Source organism: Erpetoichthys calabaricus, chromosome 4, assembly GCF_900747795.2.
Source record: "Erpetoichthys calabaricus chromosome 4, fErpCal1.3, whole genome shotgun sequence".
Classification (NCBI taxonomy): domain Eukaryota; kingdom Metazoa; phylum Chordata; class Cladistia; order Polypteriformes; family Polypteridae; genus Erpetoichthys; species Erpetoichthys calabaricus.
Window position 1 is genome coordinate 36,215,291 of NC_041397.2, and position 22,514 is coordinate 36,237,804.

Sequence of the window (22,514 nt, forward strand, 5' to 3'; positions counted from 1 at the left end):
GATTTCTCAGTTTTTTTATTTTTAATAAATTTGCAAAAACCTCAGGTAAACTTTTTTCACGTTGTCATTATGGGGTGTTGTGTGTAGAATTCTGAGGAAAAAAATGAATTTAATCCATTTTGGAATAAGGCTGCAACATAACAAAATATGGAAAAAGTGATGCGCTGTGAATACTTTCCCATTTATTGTACCAGTAAGAGACCATAGCCAAAGACTGTTAAATGAGGATGTCATAAAAGGAGGGTTAGTCATAGGTATTTTTGTAATGTGTTTCTGCTGCCGTAAAAATAGAAAAGTGCATCAATAGTCTGAAAGCTGTCTCTAGAGGATACTTAAAATGTTGATCATCTAACTACCAATTGAATTTTAAAGTCATGCAATTTTCTGTCTTTTTTCATGCATCCATCTATCCATTTTCTGATGATACTTTTATACCAATACAGGCTTTTGGAAAGCTGTATTTCATACAAATGCTTCCAGTGGATGGTTCTCCATCACAGTATTCACTCACCTATACTATTACCATTACTCAATTGATGTAATTGGTCACTATTCATGTGAAATGTACAAAGTTGTGAAATTAAGCCATTAATCTATTGCTGTTTACTTTTAAGAAGAAAAATGTCACCATTTCAAAGGAGAAAATCTTTATATATAATACGCTACCATGGCTGTTTGCTTGTCTGTCCAGGATTTTAAATCACCTGTAGCTTGCAAACCGTTTGACCTATTGACCTGAAATTTGGTACACATATACTACGTGAAGTCTACTATCTGCTTTCGGGGTGATGATTAACCTCCAAGGTTATTGTAGAATCAACTCTCGGCAGTGGCCAGCAGGGCGGCAGTGCAGCACATGCGTATGGGCAGCATTCTCATCCTTACCACCTTCACTGTCATTTCCCCTACCTCTTCATATCTTAAATCATTCTTGAGGCAGATTGAAGACTTTTTTAAGTGCCAGTTCAAGTGAAAAATTAAGGAAAATGTACTAAGCAATTGCAACATAAACACTAACTTAATCTGTTTTAATGAGAAAAGCGGACTGCTATGGTGGAGAAAAGAAGAGTTGCTCAGGAAGCAGCAAGCGCATCAACCTCTGAGCAAATGAATGCTAAACGTACAGAGAAAGAGGATGAAAACTATGAATGCTCAAGTCAAGTGTATTCACTGCACATTATCGTGCAGTGCGCCATTTCTGGTCTATAAATAATTATGTATTGTTACATATATTTGGGTGGTTTCAAACCTTTTTAAAGAAAGCAATGGGATTATTAGAAACATTTTACAAATGTTTAATTTTATTACAGGGAAAAAAGAATCCACAGGATGCTGGAGGTGATGGTGACCTTCGTAAATTTGATGGTACTGGATATGACAAAGATTTGGTGGAAGCACTCGAAAGGGACATTGTTTCCAGGAATCCAAATGTTCACTGGTAATGTATTTTTCTGTAATAGTTTTCATCATCGTTGATTTTTGAAGGTTTAAGCTTTGTATCCAAGAAAACCTCAAACATAACTGTGTTGCAGTCTACCAACTAGATAGTTTAATGTTGTATGCTACAAAAAAATAAGTTTATCTTCATATTATTGTTAGACTATTTGAACCAAAAATAACTTGAGTTCCAAGTACATGATATGTGAGCTTCAAGCAGTCACTAAGAATTTAGTCATTTAAAATTACAGTAATTTCAGTAATTTAGTTATGCTAAATACTCACTACAAGTCACTTTTGCAAATTGTACAGCCAAGTAAATCAGAAGAATACTAAGGTTACTAATATGGACCTCCTGTTGAACATATGTTGATTATTGGTTTTTCCACTTAATGAATTGACAAAAGATTAAGTTCTTTTATTTACTCACTTTGAAAAATACTATTGAAGAAAACTGATTTTAATGTGTTTATTTATTACAAGGAATATTGCTTAAAGGTGCAGATCATCCTCTAATGTTTGCAAAGATACTCTATGGTAGCAATCCATGAGTATAGATGAGGAAGTCAAAAAGATTATTTTTATATATGTTCAATTTAATTTTGTAAGGAAAAAATATTATGGAGAATGCATCTTTAAGATCTCTTATTTCTATGCATATACTGTATACCTTCATATTTTAACAAAATGTATTTTCTCTGCCTTATACCACTGTTTGAGATGAGCACACTATAAGCAATGGGGCAAATTAACATTAAGTAGACTTAAAGTTCTAAATTAGTTGCAAATTCTTTACATGTAATATGGGAGCCTTTGACCTTCCAATATCATCATACTCTTAATATGAGATGCTTTGCAATATCATTGATGCAGCCATTTCTTGTCATATTTTGCTGTAGTTGGTTCTGACCATTAAGCAAGTGAAATGCATACACAGTTTGCCACAAAAATATAAGACAAACGTAGCCCTTCCAAAACTTTGTTCTTATTTCCTTGAGATGACCTTCTTGGTTCTGATGGCATTGTCTGGCTGCATGTGAAGCACCAGACAATGAATATGAAGATATTGTTTTGTATATAGGTAGGCATGTTTTTCTGTGTGTTTCTGGAGTCATTCTTCTTCTTCTGCATCCATAGTTATATTATCAGTAAAGATGATCGAGCCTGTTCTGAAGGTGTTCATGTATGCCTAGGCCATAACATTACCTTTACACATCCTTGCCTTACTGTCATTATGTTTGAGGTTTTATCTCTATCTCTTCTACCATAACTCATTTTTTAGGAAATGTATTGGCTTAGTTTTACACTTTTTGCATGCCATAACCCTGCACTTTGAAGGTTGTTGGTGATTTTGGTGACAGCTACTTTATTTATTTGTTTTTAATCTCACCAATCTGGTCAGTGGTCATTATTAAGTACAATATCAGTTATTTTTCAAGATATTGCAGATATTCTGTGTGCCAGCACAGTGTTTAAATGGTTGATGCTATTTCTTCACAGCTATAGGGAGTAGACACAATTTTCCTGTCAGTTTCTCACAAAAATGCAGGCTAACTTAGTTCACCTCCTGTAAGTATGTGCACAAGGGTCCCTTGCAATGGGCTGGTTTCTGCCTTTTGCCCAATGCTTTTTTCAACATCCAAATCACTTACTTTTTTCCTAAACAGTTCTCTGATCTTCATGTTCAGCTAACTCTAATACTCCATCAGCAGACAGTAAAAGGAAGAGATTAGTTTAAATTAGAAGCTACACAATCATATTTTTTGTAATACTGTACGTACAATTAAAGCAGTGGGGAATAGAGTCAGTTCTAGGAAATGAGACATTACCCTGTACATTTAGCAGAAAGTCAAGAAAAAACAGAACTATACTTTCTAATAGTAGGTAACCAAATTAGTAATCCCGGTGGTATGTTTATGTAACTCTGTTTTTTGTGGTTGTCATTGTACTGTATTATCTATTTGTCTTATTCTGCATTGTGACCTATTGTTGTCTATTATTTTCTAAGGCTGAAGGGTAGGTAAATGGTGGCAACTAGGTGCCAGTCTGTTGCAATACACATAAACATATTGGTCATTTGAAATAAGACCAGGTTCTTTAAACTGATATTTTATAAAATAGTCAAGCAGGCAGAAAGTAAGAATGGTTAACCAGTAGGCTTAAAGAAGAGAAAAACAAACCTGACACAGGAGAAAAAAAATCTCTGGGGTGAAACCCTAATGATTACCTGCAGTCAGTTTATTTGATTGGTTTCTTGTTACTTACAATACTGCATGTGTAATATATCTGTTAAATTCATATTTTATTTCTTTAACATTTTTAAATATGAATACCTTTTTTTTATTTCTAGGACATATTCAAGTATATTTTAGCTAAAGAAAAATATGCTGTTCTAAAATGTAATAATGCCAGATAGCCAGAAGGAATGCTTTAGCACATTGCATGCATTTTTAAATGTGTAAATAATTACAGTAACACATGTCAGAGAGGTATTTGTAAGCTAATAACATTTTTTATATTCAAATCTGTTTTTAAATTGAACTCTACAAACCAGCTTTTATTAAACATTACAAAATCTTATTTTTATACTGAATACTAAAAGGTAAGCTGTTTTTAGATGGTTGCTTATGAACTGTGTTAATTTACCAATGGAATGTCCTACTGTGTCATGAAAAGAAAAAAAACAATTCAGTGCTTGCTACCTAATGCTAAACTGTGTAAAACATGTTCATCCATACAATTATTTATTTTTTCAAGCACATTTGCATTATATTCACAATTTCTATTATTTGATTATATTCATTCACTGCTTATCTATAAATGTCCTTCCTTATTAAATTAATTTTCTACTAAACCACACTAAGTGCAATATAAGTTGAGGACAGCCAATCTGGAAAGATGATCACCAATCGTACATAAATCAAGTTGGCATTTTCATAAAAATTCAGTAGATGGTACAGTATGTTAAGAATGTTTAACAAATGTTATTTGATTTTTTTTATTGATTAGTCCATTCCTTTAGCCCTATTTCTATGTACACTAAATATGAATATTTTAAAATATATTGCTGATTTTTTCCGTTTTCTACTCCAGGGGTTAAGATGTTGAATGAACAATTCAGCAGACTCATCTGAAGTAAAACTGACAGTTTTATGCAGATTCTCAAAATATTACTGTCTTTGTATTAGGAAAGAACCCTACACAGTTCAATTTTTGGATTACGTTTGGAAAGAAAGATTTGTTGTAAATTACTTCATTATTATAATTATTTTGTTATGAACCACATTTAAGATAGAATTGCCAAGGTATTCATCATGTTGTCTGAGTTTTCAGAATGAGGTGACAAATTTGTCACAATGACCCTTCTATTTTGAAACATATATGCTGGAATATAGTAATTGTACAATTTCTGTGCTGTTCATCAAAAAATAATTTTGCACTGCATACATCTTTTCCACCAGGTTTGGAAATATTGTAGTTTATACTCTTTGTTAGTCTTCAGAAGCCACTACATTCAGTACAGTGTTTATGGAAGATCAGCCTATCCTATGAGACTCAAGGACAAGTCAGTAATCAATTTTGAAAGAGATACCAGACCATTGTGGAACACAGACACACACCACGCACACAAACACCCACCCACCCACATACACACACACATACATACACTCATTTTGGGCCAATTTAAGCAAACATGCTCATCGTTGAAGTGCAGGAACAAAATAGAGCGTCCAGAGAAAACTAATGTGGAAATGACTAGAACATGAAAAAATATTTGAACATGAAAAACTATATGAAATAAAGTTTCAGTGCTGCAAGATACTAAATCTTTACTATAAATAGTTATTTTATACAACATTACAGTGCATTCAAAATGTTTCTTATGAAACATCTATTGTAACATAATATAGCCAGACATTTTTAATATGTGTAAGTGGAGTCAAAATTGTACTTTTGATATATTTTCACCTTATGGTACAGTAGGAAGTAAATGACCTTACCCAAGATGGACTGGTACCCTGTCCCTGGCTATTCCCTGTCATGTGTCTAGTGCTGCTGGGATAGTCCCTGGATCTCAGCAACCCTCAATTTTATTAAGCAGGTTTAAGAATGTTATATATTACATTTTGCAAGAGCACCTCTGTCACCATGCTGAAAATCACCTTATGTAAGTTCTAATGGGTGCAACCTTATCTCTTCTTTTATGGAATCACTTAAATGATATTCAGGGGTATAAACTTAGAAAACATCCAGCAGTGTGGAACTATTAATTTATAGACACCTTTTTTAGGCACCTGATCTTGATTGGCAAAGTAGACAAAACGACACAAGTAGTGTTAATGTAACGAATAAAGGAATGGTATAATCAGAAGGCATATTCTCAGAACTTATTCACACACTTATGTCTCCTTTTTATCTTTACTGGCAGCATCAACACCTGAGGAAATCATTTAGATACTAGTCAAATGTATGGAATTTATAGACTGTTAGCATGTATTTCATTGTGAGTAGAAATCAGAGTTGTATGTGGAAAGTCATAGAAACACAGTGAGATCATAACTATATCTTCACTTCAGATCAGTTTTGACCTGCTTATCCTTATTAGAGATTTCAGTGGCAACATTTTGAGGTGGACAGACCAGACCTACCTACATAAGTGAACTTTTTCCAGTTGCTTTTGGGGAATTCCTTATGTATTGTACTGCAAGTCCAAAAGAGAAATAGAATCCCTCCAGTGTTTTCCAGGTCTCTTCCAGCTCCTGTCTCAGATAGTTATGTTCTAGTAGTATACCCCTGATGGGAAATGACTGCACTGATGCCTTCTTGTGTTGCTAATCTATAATCTCAGAATTTAAGTTGGGGTTTATACTTTACACAATTTGCTGTTCCACTTTCTGGAGTGTCTTCTTCTTTAGTAACAAACATATCAAAGCACTTAAAGGACTTAGAGTGAAAGTGATTTTTTTTTATCTAAATGCATCATTAGGGATGACATAGCAGATCTTGAGGATGCAAAGAAGTTGCTGAATGAGGCAGTGGTGTTGCCAATGTGGATGCCAGACTTCTTCAAGGGAATTCGTAGACCGTGGAAGGTGACTATTACAATATACACTTTTGATGCATTTAGTTTTTTGCTTTTTATGTTTTGAACAAATAGTCAATACTTATAAAATTGTATTTTATGGTATTTATTTGTTCTTTTTTAGAAAAGAATGCTATGAGCAGAACAGTTTTGCAAGTCAATCATTTTCCCTTCATGCTATTTTTAAAGATAATTCACTCCGCATTGGTTTGTGTTTACCACATCCCTTCTCTAACTAAGCCTCAAGGCTGCTTACATTATAAATTTACAGGATTCGCTAACAGTATGTTCCATCAAAACTTGCATTCAGTATAATCAGTTGTACTAAAGGTGGACAAGTTTAAGTTTTTATTTGTTGTACTTAAATGAAAAGTTGTTTAGAATATGTTTTAGGAAATAAAATTTGTTATAATTTTCTTTCTATTTCTTAAATGGCTACATAGTTATTTTGATTTTGTATTGTGTTTATCCTATATATTATATGTCTAATGGTAATCATTTTTGTGTTTGGTTAAGTTAGCCTTACTGCACTGCTTGTCAATATTTAGTTATATACTCTAAATTCTGGCATTACTAGATTCATTTGACTGTGAATTTTTACAGTATATAAAGCACCTAAACATTAAAGGTGGTTTTGGAAAGAAAACTTGATTGACTGAGTTAAAAAAATTGTGTTAGATAACATTTATGTACCAGTTATATAAATAAAACATAATTTATTACAGACTAATAATACTGATAGAAGTAAAACATGCTTTGAGTTTGGTATAAATAAAAAATGGCAGCTTTCTTAATATATGATAATATATTGTGTAAATAATATTAATCATTAAATAAAATTATGCAGAAGATACAGTATCAAAAGCAGACTCGTTTATAGAAGTGCACATCACATAGCACTGAAGAAAATTTGGTAACCACAGTGCTGCAGTTTGCTATACAATACTGCCCTCTAGTGTTAAGAAATAAATTGTGTCGCTTTAGAATTTATGCGAGAAACACATGTATTTGGTTTTGTCAATTTCAGTGTATTGAAACAAACAAAAACATTGCATTTTTGTATAATCAGTTCATTGTGTTTTGAATTTTTTAAATTTTATTTTATTTAATTACCGCTAAGTGTAGTTATTTTTAGTTTGATTAAACTGTGGAGACAGATGGGAATAATTTTGGTAGCAAGTTCTTGGAGTAAAGAAAAGTTCAAGGAAATAAAAAGACAATGTTTGAATTAAAAATCAATATTTTTAATAATAGTAATAATAATAATAATGCATTGGCATACTTGTTAGTGGGTTTGAATCCCAAGATTGGCTATTGTATGTATGTAACACCGCCCAATCAATTTGACTGCATTTAGCTGGATTTGAGCAGACAGTATGTCTCTGAACACCTCAGAATTCATTCAGCTGCTTCTGTCCTGTGTCACATCATCACTAAACACTAGTGTCCCAGTGCCACTGGCAGCTATGCACTCCCAAGCCATCACACTGCCTCCACCGTGTTTTACAGATGATGTGGTATGCTTTGGATAATGAGCTGTTCCACGCCTTCTCCATACTTTTTTCTTGCCATCATTCTGGTAGAGGTTGATCTTGGTTTCATCTGTCCAAAGAATGTTTTTCCAGAACTGTGCTGGCTTTTTTAGATGTTCTTTAGCAAAGTCCAATCTAGCCTTTCTATTCTTGAGGCTTATGAGTGGCTTGCACCTTGCAGTGCACCCTCTGTATTTACTTTCATGCAGTCTTCTCTTTATGTTAGACTTGGATATCGATATGCCTACCCCCTGGAGAGTGTTATTCACTTGGTTGGCTGTTGTGAAGGGGTTTCTCTTCACCATGGAAATGATTCTGCGATCATCCACCACTGTTGTCTTCTGTGGACATCCAGGTCTTTTTGCATTGCTGAGTTCACCAGTGCTTGCTTTCTTTCGTAGGATGTACCAAACTGTAGATTTTGTCACTCGTAATATTGTAGCAATTTCTCGGATGGGTTTTTTCTGTTTTTGCAGCTTAAGGATGGCTTCTTTCACCTGCATGGAGAGCTACTTTGACCGCATGTTGTCTGTTCACAGCAAAATCTTCCACATGCAAGCACCACACCTCAAATCAACTCCAGGCCTTTTATCTGCTTAATTGATAATGACATAATGACGGACTTGCCCACACCTGCCCATGAAATAGCCTTTGAGTCAATTGTCCAATTACTTTTGAGCCCCTGAAATGAAGGGATTGTGTTAAAAAAATGCTTTAGTTGCCTCACATTTTTATGCAATCGTTTTGTTCACCCCACTGAATTAAAGCTGAAAATCTGCACTTCAACTGCATCTGAGTTGTTTCATTTAAAATTAATTGTGGTAATGTACAAAACCAAAATTAGAAAAAAGTTGTCTCTGTCCAGATATTTATGAACCTAACTGTATACACAGTAAAAGGGTAAAAATATTTTTCTGAAACCAAATAACGCAAAAAAAGCCCTGAACAGAATACAAGGAGCTTATTGGTGCTTATATCCTCTTCCTAATGAAACCAAATCTAAGATGCTGAATTTACCAAAGGTGTGATCCACAGTGGTAGAATAATACAATACAGTGCAACTTGTTTTTTGTGTAGCGCCCTTCACTGAGCAGGCGCACAGTGCTGTGAACATTTCCCAGTTAAAGTACAAGTATACTAATTAATTAATACAGAACTGGTACACATATAAGTGGAGATTTGTTAAAATACATTAAACATAAATCAAAACCAGCAATGTGTGTCTATTACTTAATTGATGAACTATGGCCAGTTGCCAATGGTGGAGGTTTAAATTGTAAAATAGAAAGTTAAAAATAAAGTCACAGTTCTGGAGACCTACACCAACTGGCTTGCTTACCCACACCTGGGTTTTCTGTAGTGGATTCTGTGCTGGCTGTCCAATCAGATGAGAGAATCTTTCCAAACAGTGATTCCAACGCTTCTTTATCCAACATGACATTTCCATATAAGGAGAACTGCCTGGCAGTACAGCAGTTGTACCAAGTGTCACATCAAGTTACTGACAAAAAACATCAAATAGGCAGGTTAGTAATAGTTTATAAATACTGTATTACTTATATTTCTGCACAAATCACTAACAAATAGAAATTCATTATGCACAGCTAATCAGCTACTCTAGTCAGGGTATGCTAGACTAAAATAGTCAGTCTTTAGCCTGGACTTAATAGGTGAGACTCAAGGGACATCTGTTATATTAGCAGGCAGATCATTCCACAGCTTTGGAGCCTGTAACTAAAACTGACTAAAAGCTTCACCCCCCAAAGTTATTTTATTAATCTTTAATAAGTAGGCCAGCATCATGACATCTCAGTGTGCACTCTGGTTTGTAAGTAATGATTTAGATATGTAAGTAGGGCATTGGCTATTCTGAGGTTTATAAGTTAAAAAGTGGATTTTGAAATCAGCCCTAAGCTTAACTAGAACCAGCATAAGGACTTGAGAACTGGAGTCATGTGTTTTTATGTTCTGGTTCGTGTAATACTTCTTGCAGCAGTTTTTTGAATTAATCAAAAGCTCCATAAAGAATGATTTAAACATCTAGTGAATAACACATTGCAATATGCATTCCTACCAGAATTATATACATGAATTACAATATTTTCTCAGTATCTGTAATATCTCTCTTATTATAAAAAAAAAAATCCTGGGACGAGATGAGACTTTTTAGCCTGGGACAAGACATGACTTTTTCAGAGAGATACTTTCATGTCCCGCAAAACGAGACTTTGTGCCAAGAGATTAACCATGCCCGGGGCTGGAAATAAATGAGAAACAGTAGATGACAAAGTAGAACGTCATAAAGAATTCAAAAACGTTGGTGTGATACACATGCAAAGCAGGTCAGACATAATGAAAGTACTAAAATTTGAAAGTCTCAAAAAAATGATAGTAAAGATCACATTAGTGCAAACAAACGGAAATTATTACTCGGTGAAATAACAGAACACAGAAAAGAGATTGAATATATTGTTCAGATTTAAACTTTAAGTCGGAGACTTGTAGATCATCTAATTCGTGTTGTCATCAGGAAAAGTAGTGTTTCTTCCCAATGAAGAGGCATATCTGCGAGAATTAAAAGATACGTTGTTTGATGAAAGTGAAATCCACAAACGCGAGCGGCAGAGACACAAAGTGGCTGGCGTGTAGTGCAGACCAGAGGGTTTGGTGTGCAAAGTTTATAAAACATTTAATCTTCCAACATTTTTTGAAGGAAAAAGTATGTTTTGGATAGTTTTGTGTGTTTTAATTTAAATGCTAGTGTCAAAAATAACATCTAAATTGCGTGCTGACTGGGTAGAACTAGTGGTGATTTCAACTCGGTTAAAGAGTGACAGAACATTGTTTCAGTTAGCATCATTCCCTCCAATAATTAACATTTCTGTGTTTTCCAGTATTCAGAGACACATAGTTTTAATCCATTCACTCCTTTAACTCACTAACACATCTAATTAAGGACAACATCAAATAAACCTCATTTGGTCTCAAAGAAAGGTATAATTGGGTGTCATCCTCATATTATTTAAACTTAATGTAATGTTTTCTAATAGTATTTCCCAGAGGAAGCATGTAAATTGAAAACAGTAAAGGTGCCAGTACAGAGCCCTGTGGGACATCATATCTCACTTCTGTGTATAATGATGGGGTACTGTCAGCACATTTCTGTTCATACTTGTAACGATTTTATAAATAAGAACTAATCCAGACAAGCACAGTGCCTGTGAGCCCATTGTAATTTTCCAGCCTCAGTAATAAAATAGAATGATCAATGGTTTCAAATGCTGAGCTTAATTCTAACAATATAATTGATAAGGAATTTCCTTCATCAGAGGTTATCAGAGTATCATTTACAACACGTTAGTCTCGTTTATGAATGATTTCTGGTGCGGAATCCAGACTGTTCTTTTTGAAATAAACTGTAATGTGTAAGGTGAGACTGAAGCTGATTGGCAACTACTTTTTCAGGTATTTTAGAGAGAAAGGGTAAATTTGAAATGGGTCTATAATTATTAAATGCATGTGTGTCTAGTTCTCACTTTTAAAGTAATGATCTGATAACTGACACATTTAGTTCAACAGAAAATGTGGCATTCAGTGGTGAAATATTGATAATTCTAAGAATAGGTGCTGCCAGAACATCTATTGAGCTTTTCACTAGTTTAGTGTGTACTGGTTCTAAGATGTAGTTGGTTTCATTTTAGAAATGAAATTAATTGTCAATTTTCTCATTAAAAAGTTCACAAAGTCTGCACTTCTTATGTCTGTAGGTATTTTGCATTGCAGTTTAGAATTCCCATTTGTTAGATTAGGCACCTATTAATTTAGAATAGTAGTCCATGTGGGCTTTAAAGAGAGCTTTTTATATTTTTAACACTCTCTGTCCAAACAATTTGGAAGACATGCAGCTTTGTTGCTCTCCATCTATGCTGCAGTTTTTGAAATTCTTATTTTAAGAGCTTGAGTGCCCTCATTAAACCAGGGTGAGTTTCTATGCTCTTTAATCACTTTTGTTTTGATGGGAACTATTGTATCCAAAGTCTTTTTTTCAGGGTCTCATTATTATTTGTTATTAGTTGATACCAATTGTTTTCAGCAATCATGCTTACAGTAAGTTTCTCAAAATTTCTGCAAATTTTGACAGTTATAATCCAGATGTCACACTGTCAAGTCGAATGTAATTAAACAGTGATCAGAAATAACTTCATTTAATTTTCATTAGCATTGTATATGTATAGGATCAGAAAGAACCTTAGCTTATTCTGAAAGCATCATTTGCAAATTTGTAGCCTGTCCTGATGAAGTGATCCTCCATTACAAAGCATGCTGACTTTCATACCATCTAATGAGTCACAAGTAAACCTAATATGCATATCTTCAGGATGTGAGAGAACAACCAGAGTATTTGGAGAAACACCTGTGCAAACAAATGGAGATGGTGCAGATTCCATATTGACAGTGACATGGTTAATATATGAACTCTATTTAGTACAGCTGTGAGGAAGCAGCACTACCCATTGTGCCACCTGGCCATTCTTTGTAAGAATACTTAAAAGAAAAAAAAAATTTAAAACAGCCACATCAACACTCTATAATAAAATTATGATTTTTGTTTTTTTTCTGTATTTGTTATTACTTAATGTTTACATATTTTAAAAGAAAACAATTGCCATCTTATATTTCTTTTTTATCTTCTTCTTCTGCTGCTCCCGTTAGGGGTTGCCACAACGAATCATCTCTTTCCATATCTTCCTCTCCTCTGCTCCTTGTTCTGTTACACCCATCATCTGCGTGTCCTCTTTCACCACATCCATAAACCTCCTCTTAGGCCTTCCAATTTTCCTCTTGCCTGGCAGCTCTATCTTTAACATCCTTTTCCCAATATACCCAGCATCTCTCCTCTGCACATGTCCAAACCAATGCAATCTCGCTTCTCTGACTTTGTCTCTCAACCGTCCAACCTGAGCCGACCCTCTAATGTATTTCTTTTTTTTAATACTAGGGGGCTTAGCCCCCTGCTCGCTTCATTTGCCAACCCCCTCGGCCTGTGCTACGCGCCAGCCACTTTGCATCTCTGCTGCTCGCGTATGTGGATTTCACTTTCACCAAACAACAAATCTTTTAATTCTCACAGATATGCCTCTTCATTGGGAAGAAACACTACTTTTCCTGATGGCAACACGAATTAGACAATCTACAAGTCTCCGACTTAAAGTTTAAATCTGAACAATATATTCGATCTCTTTTTGCTGTTCCGTTATTTCACCGAGTAATAATTTCTGCTTGTTTGCACTAATGCGATCTTTACTATAATTTTTTTGAGACTTTCGAATTTTAGTACTTTCATTATCTCTGACCTGCACTGCATGTGTATCGCGCAAACATTTTTGAATTCTTTACGACGTTCTACTTTGTCATTTACGGCACTGGGCGTGGCTAAATCTCTTGGCACAAAGTCTTGTCAAGCGGGACATAAAGTATCTCACCGAAAAAGTCGCGTCTCGTCCCAGGCTAAAAGTCTCATCTCGTCCCAGGATTTTTTTATTATAATAGAAAGACTTATAAAAACCATGAAAGCAAAAAATATACACTTTAAGACTTAAAAGTGTAATTATCCTTGCCCAGTAGGTGGTGCTACTGGAAAACTTTCAAAAATACTTAATCTTTTTTTTTTTTTTTTTTTGAGTACAATATACTCTGTTTCTGTATATTTTAATAAAATTCTCCTGAATTTGTATTTAAAATCAAAAAGAGTCATAATAAAGTGGAAACTAGTGAATTACAACAATAGCTGCTAATTGTTTCTGTTCACATAATTTTTCAGGCTAAGGTTGATGTTAGGTGAAATTAACAGGAGAACTGAAATTTGCATAAACTTTTATCTATTTATGGATTATAAGCAGCTGATGGTCTATTAATTTATATATCATGAAATTTCCAAAAAAAGAATCATCGATGAAAATCTATCTATATTTCATATCAATTTAAAAAGACTTGCAGAATTTTTATGAACTTATTTATTTCAAACTTATTAAATATCACTTATTTATTTATAATAGTTTATAGTAAAAATGTGTATGGATTTACGAAAGTATTATAAATTAATAGCAAAGTTACCTGGTATTGTGTGGGTGAGAAAGTGGAAAGGAGGAAAGCTAAAAAGTAATTACAAGTAACATATTGTGAAACTACATTACCCTTAAACTTGTTTTGTTTAGTACATAACTCTTGTATATACTGGAATGTGTGTTTCTGTGGTGCATTGATAAAAATTAAGCTACTACATGTACAACATGGTAACTACAGTAAATGGCCAGGCCACTAGTCTATATCTTGTGCTTTGCTGATTCTGATTGTTGATCTAACACAGGGGTAGGCAATGTCGGTCCTGGTGAGCCGCAATGGCTACAGGTTTTCATTCCAACACAATTGCTTAATTAGAAACCGATCATTGCCAATCTCAGACCTTATTTAATTGTATGGCTTTGTTAGTCTGTGCAATGTAAGGATCTTATATCGTAGATTTTTCTCCTTTCCAAGGATATCATCCAAATGATTTGAAGCCTAAAACAGATCATTTTCAGTCTGTCACATTTTTCTATTAAGTGTTTTATTAAATCAAACAGTGCATGATGAACACACACAGATGTAATTGGAAAAAAGCTAGCTGGAGAACTGCTGGCTGCTTTATCTTTTACATCTTATTGCTAATAAGGAGCAATTAAAACACTGAATGCAGCAGTTTAAGATTGAAATAAGCAATTAAGGTTGGAGAACCTTAACAAGCAAGACCACTAAAATGAAGCATCAAAATGTCACTTAAGCAATATGTGCTTCATCAGCAATAATTGAGTTCTCGTTAAGGAACTGGGTTGGAACAAAAACCTGCACATACTGCGGCTCTCCAGGACCGACATTGCCCACCCCTGATCTAACATAATGCTTGACACTTCTTATTTTCATTTTTAAACTCCTATAGTGCACTGTAAAATTGTGTTATTATTATACTAGTGTATCTTTAAGGATGTTTATTTTATTTGAATATTTACAAAATATTTCAAAATACAGTATTTAAACTTTCTAGTAGTATGTATGTACTTGTAAAGCCAATGAGAAGAATGTTCAATAACACACTTTATGATACCTCTTTAAATTCATACATATTTTTGCAGGACAGACTGTCCAAGTAAACTAGGTTTATTTTATAACTTGGGATACAATGCATGCTATAAAAAAAGTCTTTTCAGCATGACATGAAACAGTGCAAAATAATTGTAATATGCCTCAAGAATCCTAATATTTTAAATAATAATTATTTGTTGTCAATAGCATAATTAATAAAAAGCTTGTAGACTGTGAATAAATTCTTATAGTGATACTTACAGTTAAATGGGCCTAAAATTAGGCTTACATTTTAAAATAATTATTAATACTAATATACTAATTTTTAGTGCATGTGCAAGTAGATGTATGCCTCAGACAAAATTTTTTTGTAAAAAAATAGGTAGTATGTTGCTTATTAATGAAAGTCTATCTAGACTCATTTCAGCCCCTTAAAACAGATAACTGATGTTTAGTAAGTCCTGTTTTTCCTGATTTTTTTTATTTATGTAATAGAAATTTTTAATATTTACAGAATTAAATTTTTTCAAGAAGCTATATTTTCAGACATTTACAAAACATTTATTTTTAATCAGTATCCTACATATCAGTTATGCATTGTATAATTAGGGAACAAATGGAAGTGAAGAGTAGCTTTGAACCAAGTGCTTAGAGTATTTATTTTTAATTCAAGTGCAAAAGTATATTTTACCTATATTTTTACCAGATAACAGTAAGATAGATAGATAGATAGATAGATAGATAGATAGATAGATAGATAGATAGATAGATAGATAGATAGATAGATAGATAGATAGATAGATTCATTGTACTCTGTATATGTAACAAACATGAACTTGAACTTGAATTTGATCTTTGACATGAAAACCGCTTTTTTAAATAATTTTTTCAGGGTGTGTTGATGGTTGGACCTCCAGGTACAGGCAAGACAATGTTAGCTAAAGCAGTTGCCACTGAATGTGGAACAACTTTCTTCAATGTATCATCTTCTACACTTACATCCAAGTACAGAGGAGAGTCTGAGAAGCTGGTTAGACTTCTGTTTGAGATGGTGAGTGGCATTTTTGTCTGAATAGTAAGAAAAGCATGACAGTCTGTTAGTTTCCTTTCTAATATTTATACTTACTCTTTTACTTTAGCATATACATTCAAAAGAGCTACAATTGAAAGATTGTATTGGAGGAAAATTACAGACATTGTGAAAATAGTTCATTGATTTGAGTGTGTCTATTTCTGTTATTATTTGCCAAGCCCAAACATTTAGCCATCTATTTACTAAATGTGCTTCATTCAATGATAGATTTCTGGGGAGTCATACCATACGCTGGCAGCATTCATTCATAACAGAACATTTTAGAGTCACCAATTAACTTTCATATGTTTTGGATGAAGGAGGAGAACATGCAAATTGTACACAAAGATTGATGAGGTAAAATTCAAGCCCAGTGCTCTGGAACTATCACGCAGCTGTGATAACAGCTGTAAGAGTTTGCTGACCAACAGCAGAAATATTCACATGAATATGTAGTTTTTTGCTTTCCATTGATGATTTCTGAAAGACTGGAAATTAGCAAACTTTGGCCCATTATATGATAAAGGTGATCATGCTGCCTCTGGTATCTCTAGATTAATTAGCGTATCTCCCAAGGGGATTAATTAGAGTAATTGTGGATTGTAAGAATAAGAACAAGTTATGCAGGACAGGTGTGATAATGTAGGCTTAAATGAGAAGATAATGTTTTATATGGATTCTACAGTTTTTTGAAGAAGAAACAAAAATATTTTACTGTAATTGAACCTACGATATTATTGTTTTTGAAAAGATGCTGGTTACAAAACTGTAAGCCATGGGTATTCAGGGAGTAGCGTGTGGAAGAGTCCTTTAAACACATAAAATAATGCCTTATGGTCAGAGGAATTTTCTCTAATTAAGTTCAGGTTAAATTTGAGGTTATGCAGCAGTCAAAGCTTGGGTTTTTTTAGATAATAATGTAAATATATAGATAACCTAGAATCAGAAGAATGCCTATAGACAAATTTGAGATATTGGCAGATAAGTGGTATCTGTAAGCAAGCAAAACTATTAAATAAAAGTACACAACAGGGACCTGAAGCTAGAAATTGTACATTTTGAGAATGCCTAAGGGTTTTTGTAGTAGTAGATACGGTCTTAATGCTCTTAAGTATACACATTGCTCCAGAAAGAGCTATCAAATATCTTATTTTCACAGCTATCATTAGGCATTACAACGTACCTATTTGTTAGACTATGTTTTCTGTCATTTTAATAATTTGATTTTAACCTCATTACAGGCATCTATTTGTCTTAATTTTTAATCTTAAGTGTATTATGCGCAGTTCTTGATATGTGATAGGCTACAACTTACTTTAGTCAAATTTGGATGTGACTAAGAAGTAGCAAAGACATAAGCAAGACACAAGGAATATTCTGTAGATTCCCAAAGTCAGATAAATGCATCAATGTAAAACTTTTTAATAATTTGAAAAAAACAGTTTACTGGGGGATGTTAAGGGATGGGGGACTTCAGTTACCCAACTGATAAAAATGAAAAACAAAAATCCAAATATCATAACACAGGAACAGAAAGTCATAGATGCACAATCATGGAGTGTTTTTTAACACAGCATTTTAAAAACACCAACAACAGAAAAGTCTATCCAGGCTAGAAATTCTTCAGTAATCAGTATACACGTCAAGTGATAGAAATTATTAAACTATTAGTATTTAGTTCTGACAATATAAACAAAATCTCATAGTGGTTTGGCAAAATACCAGGTTACAAAAATGTTATTTTATTTTTTCAAGCATAAATATAGGGAATCATTTACCAAGGAGTGTAACTGGTGTGATATGCTTTGATAAATGTCCTGTTCTTGTCAAAAATTTTGTTATGGTTCTACTTGCTTATGTCATTTATTAGTTTTCAGCAGATCAAGGGTAGCATTCAGAAAGGCAAGAAGTAGTATCTCATGTTTTCTACATTAGATTAATAATTTGGATGCACATTCATTACTCAGAAGTCAGCAGTTAGTGTTGCCTCAATGGACAGATGTCTTTGTTCAATATGTGTTTTACCCTTTGTCAACTCCACATTTCCAGAATGCTGTTTTAAATAATTAGCTAATGAGTAAATCTGACTGTCTGCTTTTCAAGACATTTTAGGCATTTATAGTACATAACAGCAAAAAATAAGGTATCCTTATTTGAAAATTTAGACTCCAGACTCCCACAAACATATAATTTGATTAATATTTTAAAAAATAAACAGTAATGTCTATTGTACACTAATTTTAATACCTTTTTCACAGTCACATAATCTAATGTACATGTAACATAATACATTTCAAAGCTCATAGTGATTGAGAGGGACAATTAGAAAACAGTTTTGTCAGCCCACTAATATGGAAAATGATATGATAAATAGTGATGATAAATATGATATTTGAGACATACTGAAATATTAATACATTGCTTTTGTTATTTTATTTGAACCAAAAATGTTTACTCTGTCTTCCTTCCTAGGCTAGATTTTATGCCCCCACTACAATTTTCATTGATGAAATTGACTCCATTTGTAGTCGCAGAGGGACTTCTGATGAACATGAAGCCAGCCGCAGAGTGAAATCTGAGCTTCTTGTGCAGATGGATGGTAAGAACAGTCATGATGAAAAATATGCCGTAGCCATTAGAAAACAGGGAAATGTTAAAATTAAGTACTGTGGTTGTCTTACTTTTCTGTCCAGGGTGTGTTGCTAAAGTACTGTTTTGTGAAATAAGAAAATTTATATTATATGCACCGGTCTAGAACCAAAATAGGAAATTGTTGGAATAGGACAAAGTGAAAGGATTAAGGCAGGAAAATGACACGATCACTATAGAATCTGTATCTTTGAGTTAGATAGTTCTCAAATATTCTATCCAAATACATTTGTAAAAGACCGGAGAAACTGAAAAATAATAAAAGTTTGCATGTTAGGAGCATCATTAGAATGAAAATTAAGACTTTCACCAATTGTCAAATTATACAGACAAATGCATTTTGTAAACTGCTGAAAACTACACTTTTGGAAATGTAGCTGGAAGTATTACCTTTGAGCTCAAATATGAAGATTGGAAATTCAACTTGTATTTTTGCATAAACTAGCTATGCTGTTTCTTTTACTCGTTTATAGTGTGATATATTTTGGCTAGAAATGTAAGTAATAGACAATAAATCTAAGTCATGCACTTGTCTATTGAAAAATAACTTACATTTCAATGAAGTGGATGGACAATAAATAAATACTGTAGTACAAATCTCATTAATGTGACAGCACAAATGGTGCTTAAATCACTGCCAGGATTGAAAAGTCCTGAAATGCTGTCTAATACTAATAAAAATCTGCTGTATAAGACACATTTAAGATCAAGTATGACAACCTGCTCTTTAGAAATACAGACTGAGAATGAAACACCATAAATGAGCTCCTAGAACACTGTGCTTCTTTTATGAAGTGGAATGCTTTGAATTATCAGAATGAGATCAGTTAAAGTGCAGTATGTGTAGGTGGATATAATTTAAACTGTCATATACAGTATGATATCTTTGTCACACAAATAGGCGTCAGACAAAAGGCTTCAGAAAGCAAACAACGTAGTAATTTAGATTATCAAAGAAATACTACTCATTTAAACGTATGAACATGTGTTTTTTCTTGTCATGCATATAGATATAAAATATACACATTTGTATACTTGATCATCTTTTTGAAAATGTCATGCTCTGAATTTGTCTTCAGCCTCTTTTTCCCATCCATCCTTAAATGCATTGATTTTTGAACATGTGTAATCTAGTTCAGACGCCATAGTTGGTGGGAGGGAGCTCAGCAGCATGACATGCAAGAATGGAACAAACTCTAGATGGGGTGCCAATCCATCACATGACACACTTAATGCACATGCCCACACACATTCAGAAAGGACCAATTTAGAGTCCACTATCCATATTCTGTGTTGAACCTGAGTAAAAATGGTATTTTATTTATTAATAGACATTGACACAAATTTTTGCAGTCTTTTTATGATTAATTTTTTTTGTTCTGGTCAGGCCACTGAGGAAGGAAATCCAGTGAAAGGCTGTAATTTTTATGTTAGAAGCCTAATCCTGATATAAAATGACATCAAATGAATGCACACAATATTCATATACAGTACAGTATCTCAGTTTTAGAGGCTGATTTACAATATTTAATGAAATTAGAATGACCATTTACAGTATATATAATTTGCACAAATTATCTTAATTTGTTTTGCTTCTATGTGTAGTAAACATGAATATTTAATTCTTATTTTAGGTGTTGGTGGTGCTATGGAAAATGATGATCCTTCAAAAATGGTAATGGTGCTGGCAGCAACAAATTTTCCATGGGATATCGATGAAGCCCTAAGGAGAAGACTCGAAAAACGTATATACATCCCTTTGCCAACAGGTTGGATTTATTTTTGTAGCTGTTTTCTTACATTTAGGGTTATTTCCTAGAAAAAAATGTTTCTATGTTCCTCTTTTTAAAAAGGTCATTTAATGGAGGAATGTTTTGCAGTTAGAATTAATGTTCTTTAATAAAATCATTGTGAGAAAATAACATGAATTTTCAGTGCAGTATCACTGAATCCTCAGTGTTAAATTTCACTTAAGTTCTATGATGATAAATATCACTATTTTGTCTTAATTTTATTTATTTAAAGTATATATTTGGAAATGTTTAATTCAGTTATGCATAGCTTTTTGAACCTCCTGACACAGTTTTTTTTATTATTTTGCATATTTATTTTGTCTTTCTTTTTGTTAATAACTTTTTGTCAGTTTTTCAATGATATTATCCTGCCACTATTTTGTGCTTTGCTTTTTATTGTGTATGCTGCCATTTTAAGGTTTTCCCATTTGGCAGCAGGTCTGTTATTTTTGGGAAAAACACCTGATTAATGCCATATGATTGTAGATCGTTCGATGAGTGACGTCATTGCTATTTCTCTATTTAAGGAGGAATCGCAGTAAACTCATCATCAAGTATATGGATAAACTCAAAACTACAGTAAATGAATCAATACTAGTTATGCAGGGAAAGGATCCTGGGACCCGTTTTGTCATAAACTTTGGGAGTCCAAAACATTACTGTATATGCTACAACATAAATAATAATCCTGCAATAACAACAACTGCAAGAACAATAATAAAAACCAGGTGCAACCTAGAAATGGAGCCAATGAAAAATGATCATATGGCAGCTAGGACCATGTTGCTTTTTGTTTGACCCACAATTGCTTGTGTGCCAGTTTTTGTTACTTATTTTTAGTTTAGTTATTTTTAGTTTCATTTTTGTTTGTCTGGTTTAAACTTTGGCATACTTTCTGACCACTGTTTTATTTTTACTACTGCCCTTCATTTCCCAGTCCATATCACTGTCATTTGGGATGCTCTTATGAAACTTAACTTTGGACTCTTAACTGGCTCACGAGCCAATAATCATTGTTTTTTCCATAATTATGGATGATTAATGAGGCAGTAATGAAATATTCACTATGCTTTTGAGGAATAACAGGGATTTTTTTCACAATCTTAGCACAATGACAATCTAGGATAGTGACTGCATTACTTGACTGTTATTTCAGATTTGACATAAGTGAAGTCGCTATAGTAGCTAGCCATATATACTGTAGAGTATTGTGCCTGGTTATTTTATATTAAAAAGTAAAATATAAGTAAAAATCAGCCAGTCATGATCAGCCAGTGACTTATCATAACGTAGAAAGCTGTTATTAGAACATTTCAAATTAATGGAGTTCTCACTGAGATATATGTACATATGCTCACTGCCAGATAATTCAGCTCACCTCACAGACACATAGGATTAATGACAATTAAGGATATAGCTTGTTCTTAGTCAAAAGACACTCCATACATTCTTGTACCACCATGCACTGCTGCGTCTTCCTGCCCTTAGCCATCCTTCATGTCAGAAAAGTCAAAGTTTTAAGTAATTGGGACTGGAATTAATACTCATGTATCTTGGTATACATTGGTATATCTGTTAATTCATATCTGTTTAATGCTTAGAGCAGAGTGCACATTTAAAATTATAACAGAGAAAGAAACCACATAAATTGCTATGTTGAACACACAAACACCATGCAATAAATACATAGAAAAGTGTATATATATATATATATATATATATATATATATATATATATATATATATATATACAGTAATCCCTCCTCCATCGCGGTGGTTGCGTTCCAGAGCCACCCGCGAAATAAGAAAATCCGCGAAGTAGAAACCAT

At 33.4% G+C, this 22,514-nt stretch overlaps 1 protein-coding gene across 1 annotated transcript in view; it reads left to right on the plus strand.

Moving 5' to 3' along the window:
- The window catches only part of katnal1 (katanin p60 subunit A-like 1), a 51,840-nt gene that overhangs the window by 18,247 nt on the left and 11,079 nt on the right, over nt 1-22,514 (plus strand). The window contains exons 5-9 of the mRNA XM_028799340.2: nt 1,311-1,438; nt 6,425-6,530; nt 16,064-16,222; nt 18,716-18,842; nt 20,527-20,661. Coding sequence (XP_028655173.1) covers nt 1,311-1,438; nt 6,425-6,530; nt 16,064-16,222; nt 18,716-18,842; nt 20,527-20,661 — 655 coding nt within the window. The remainder of the gene's footprint in view (nt 1-1,310; nt 1,439-6,424; nt 6,531-16,063; nt 16,223-18,715; nt 18,843-20,526; nt 20,662-22,514) is intronic.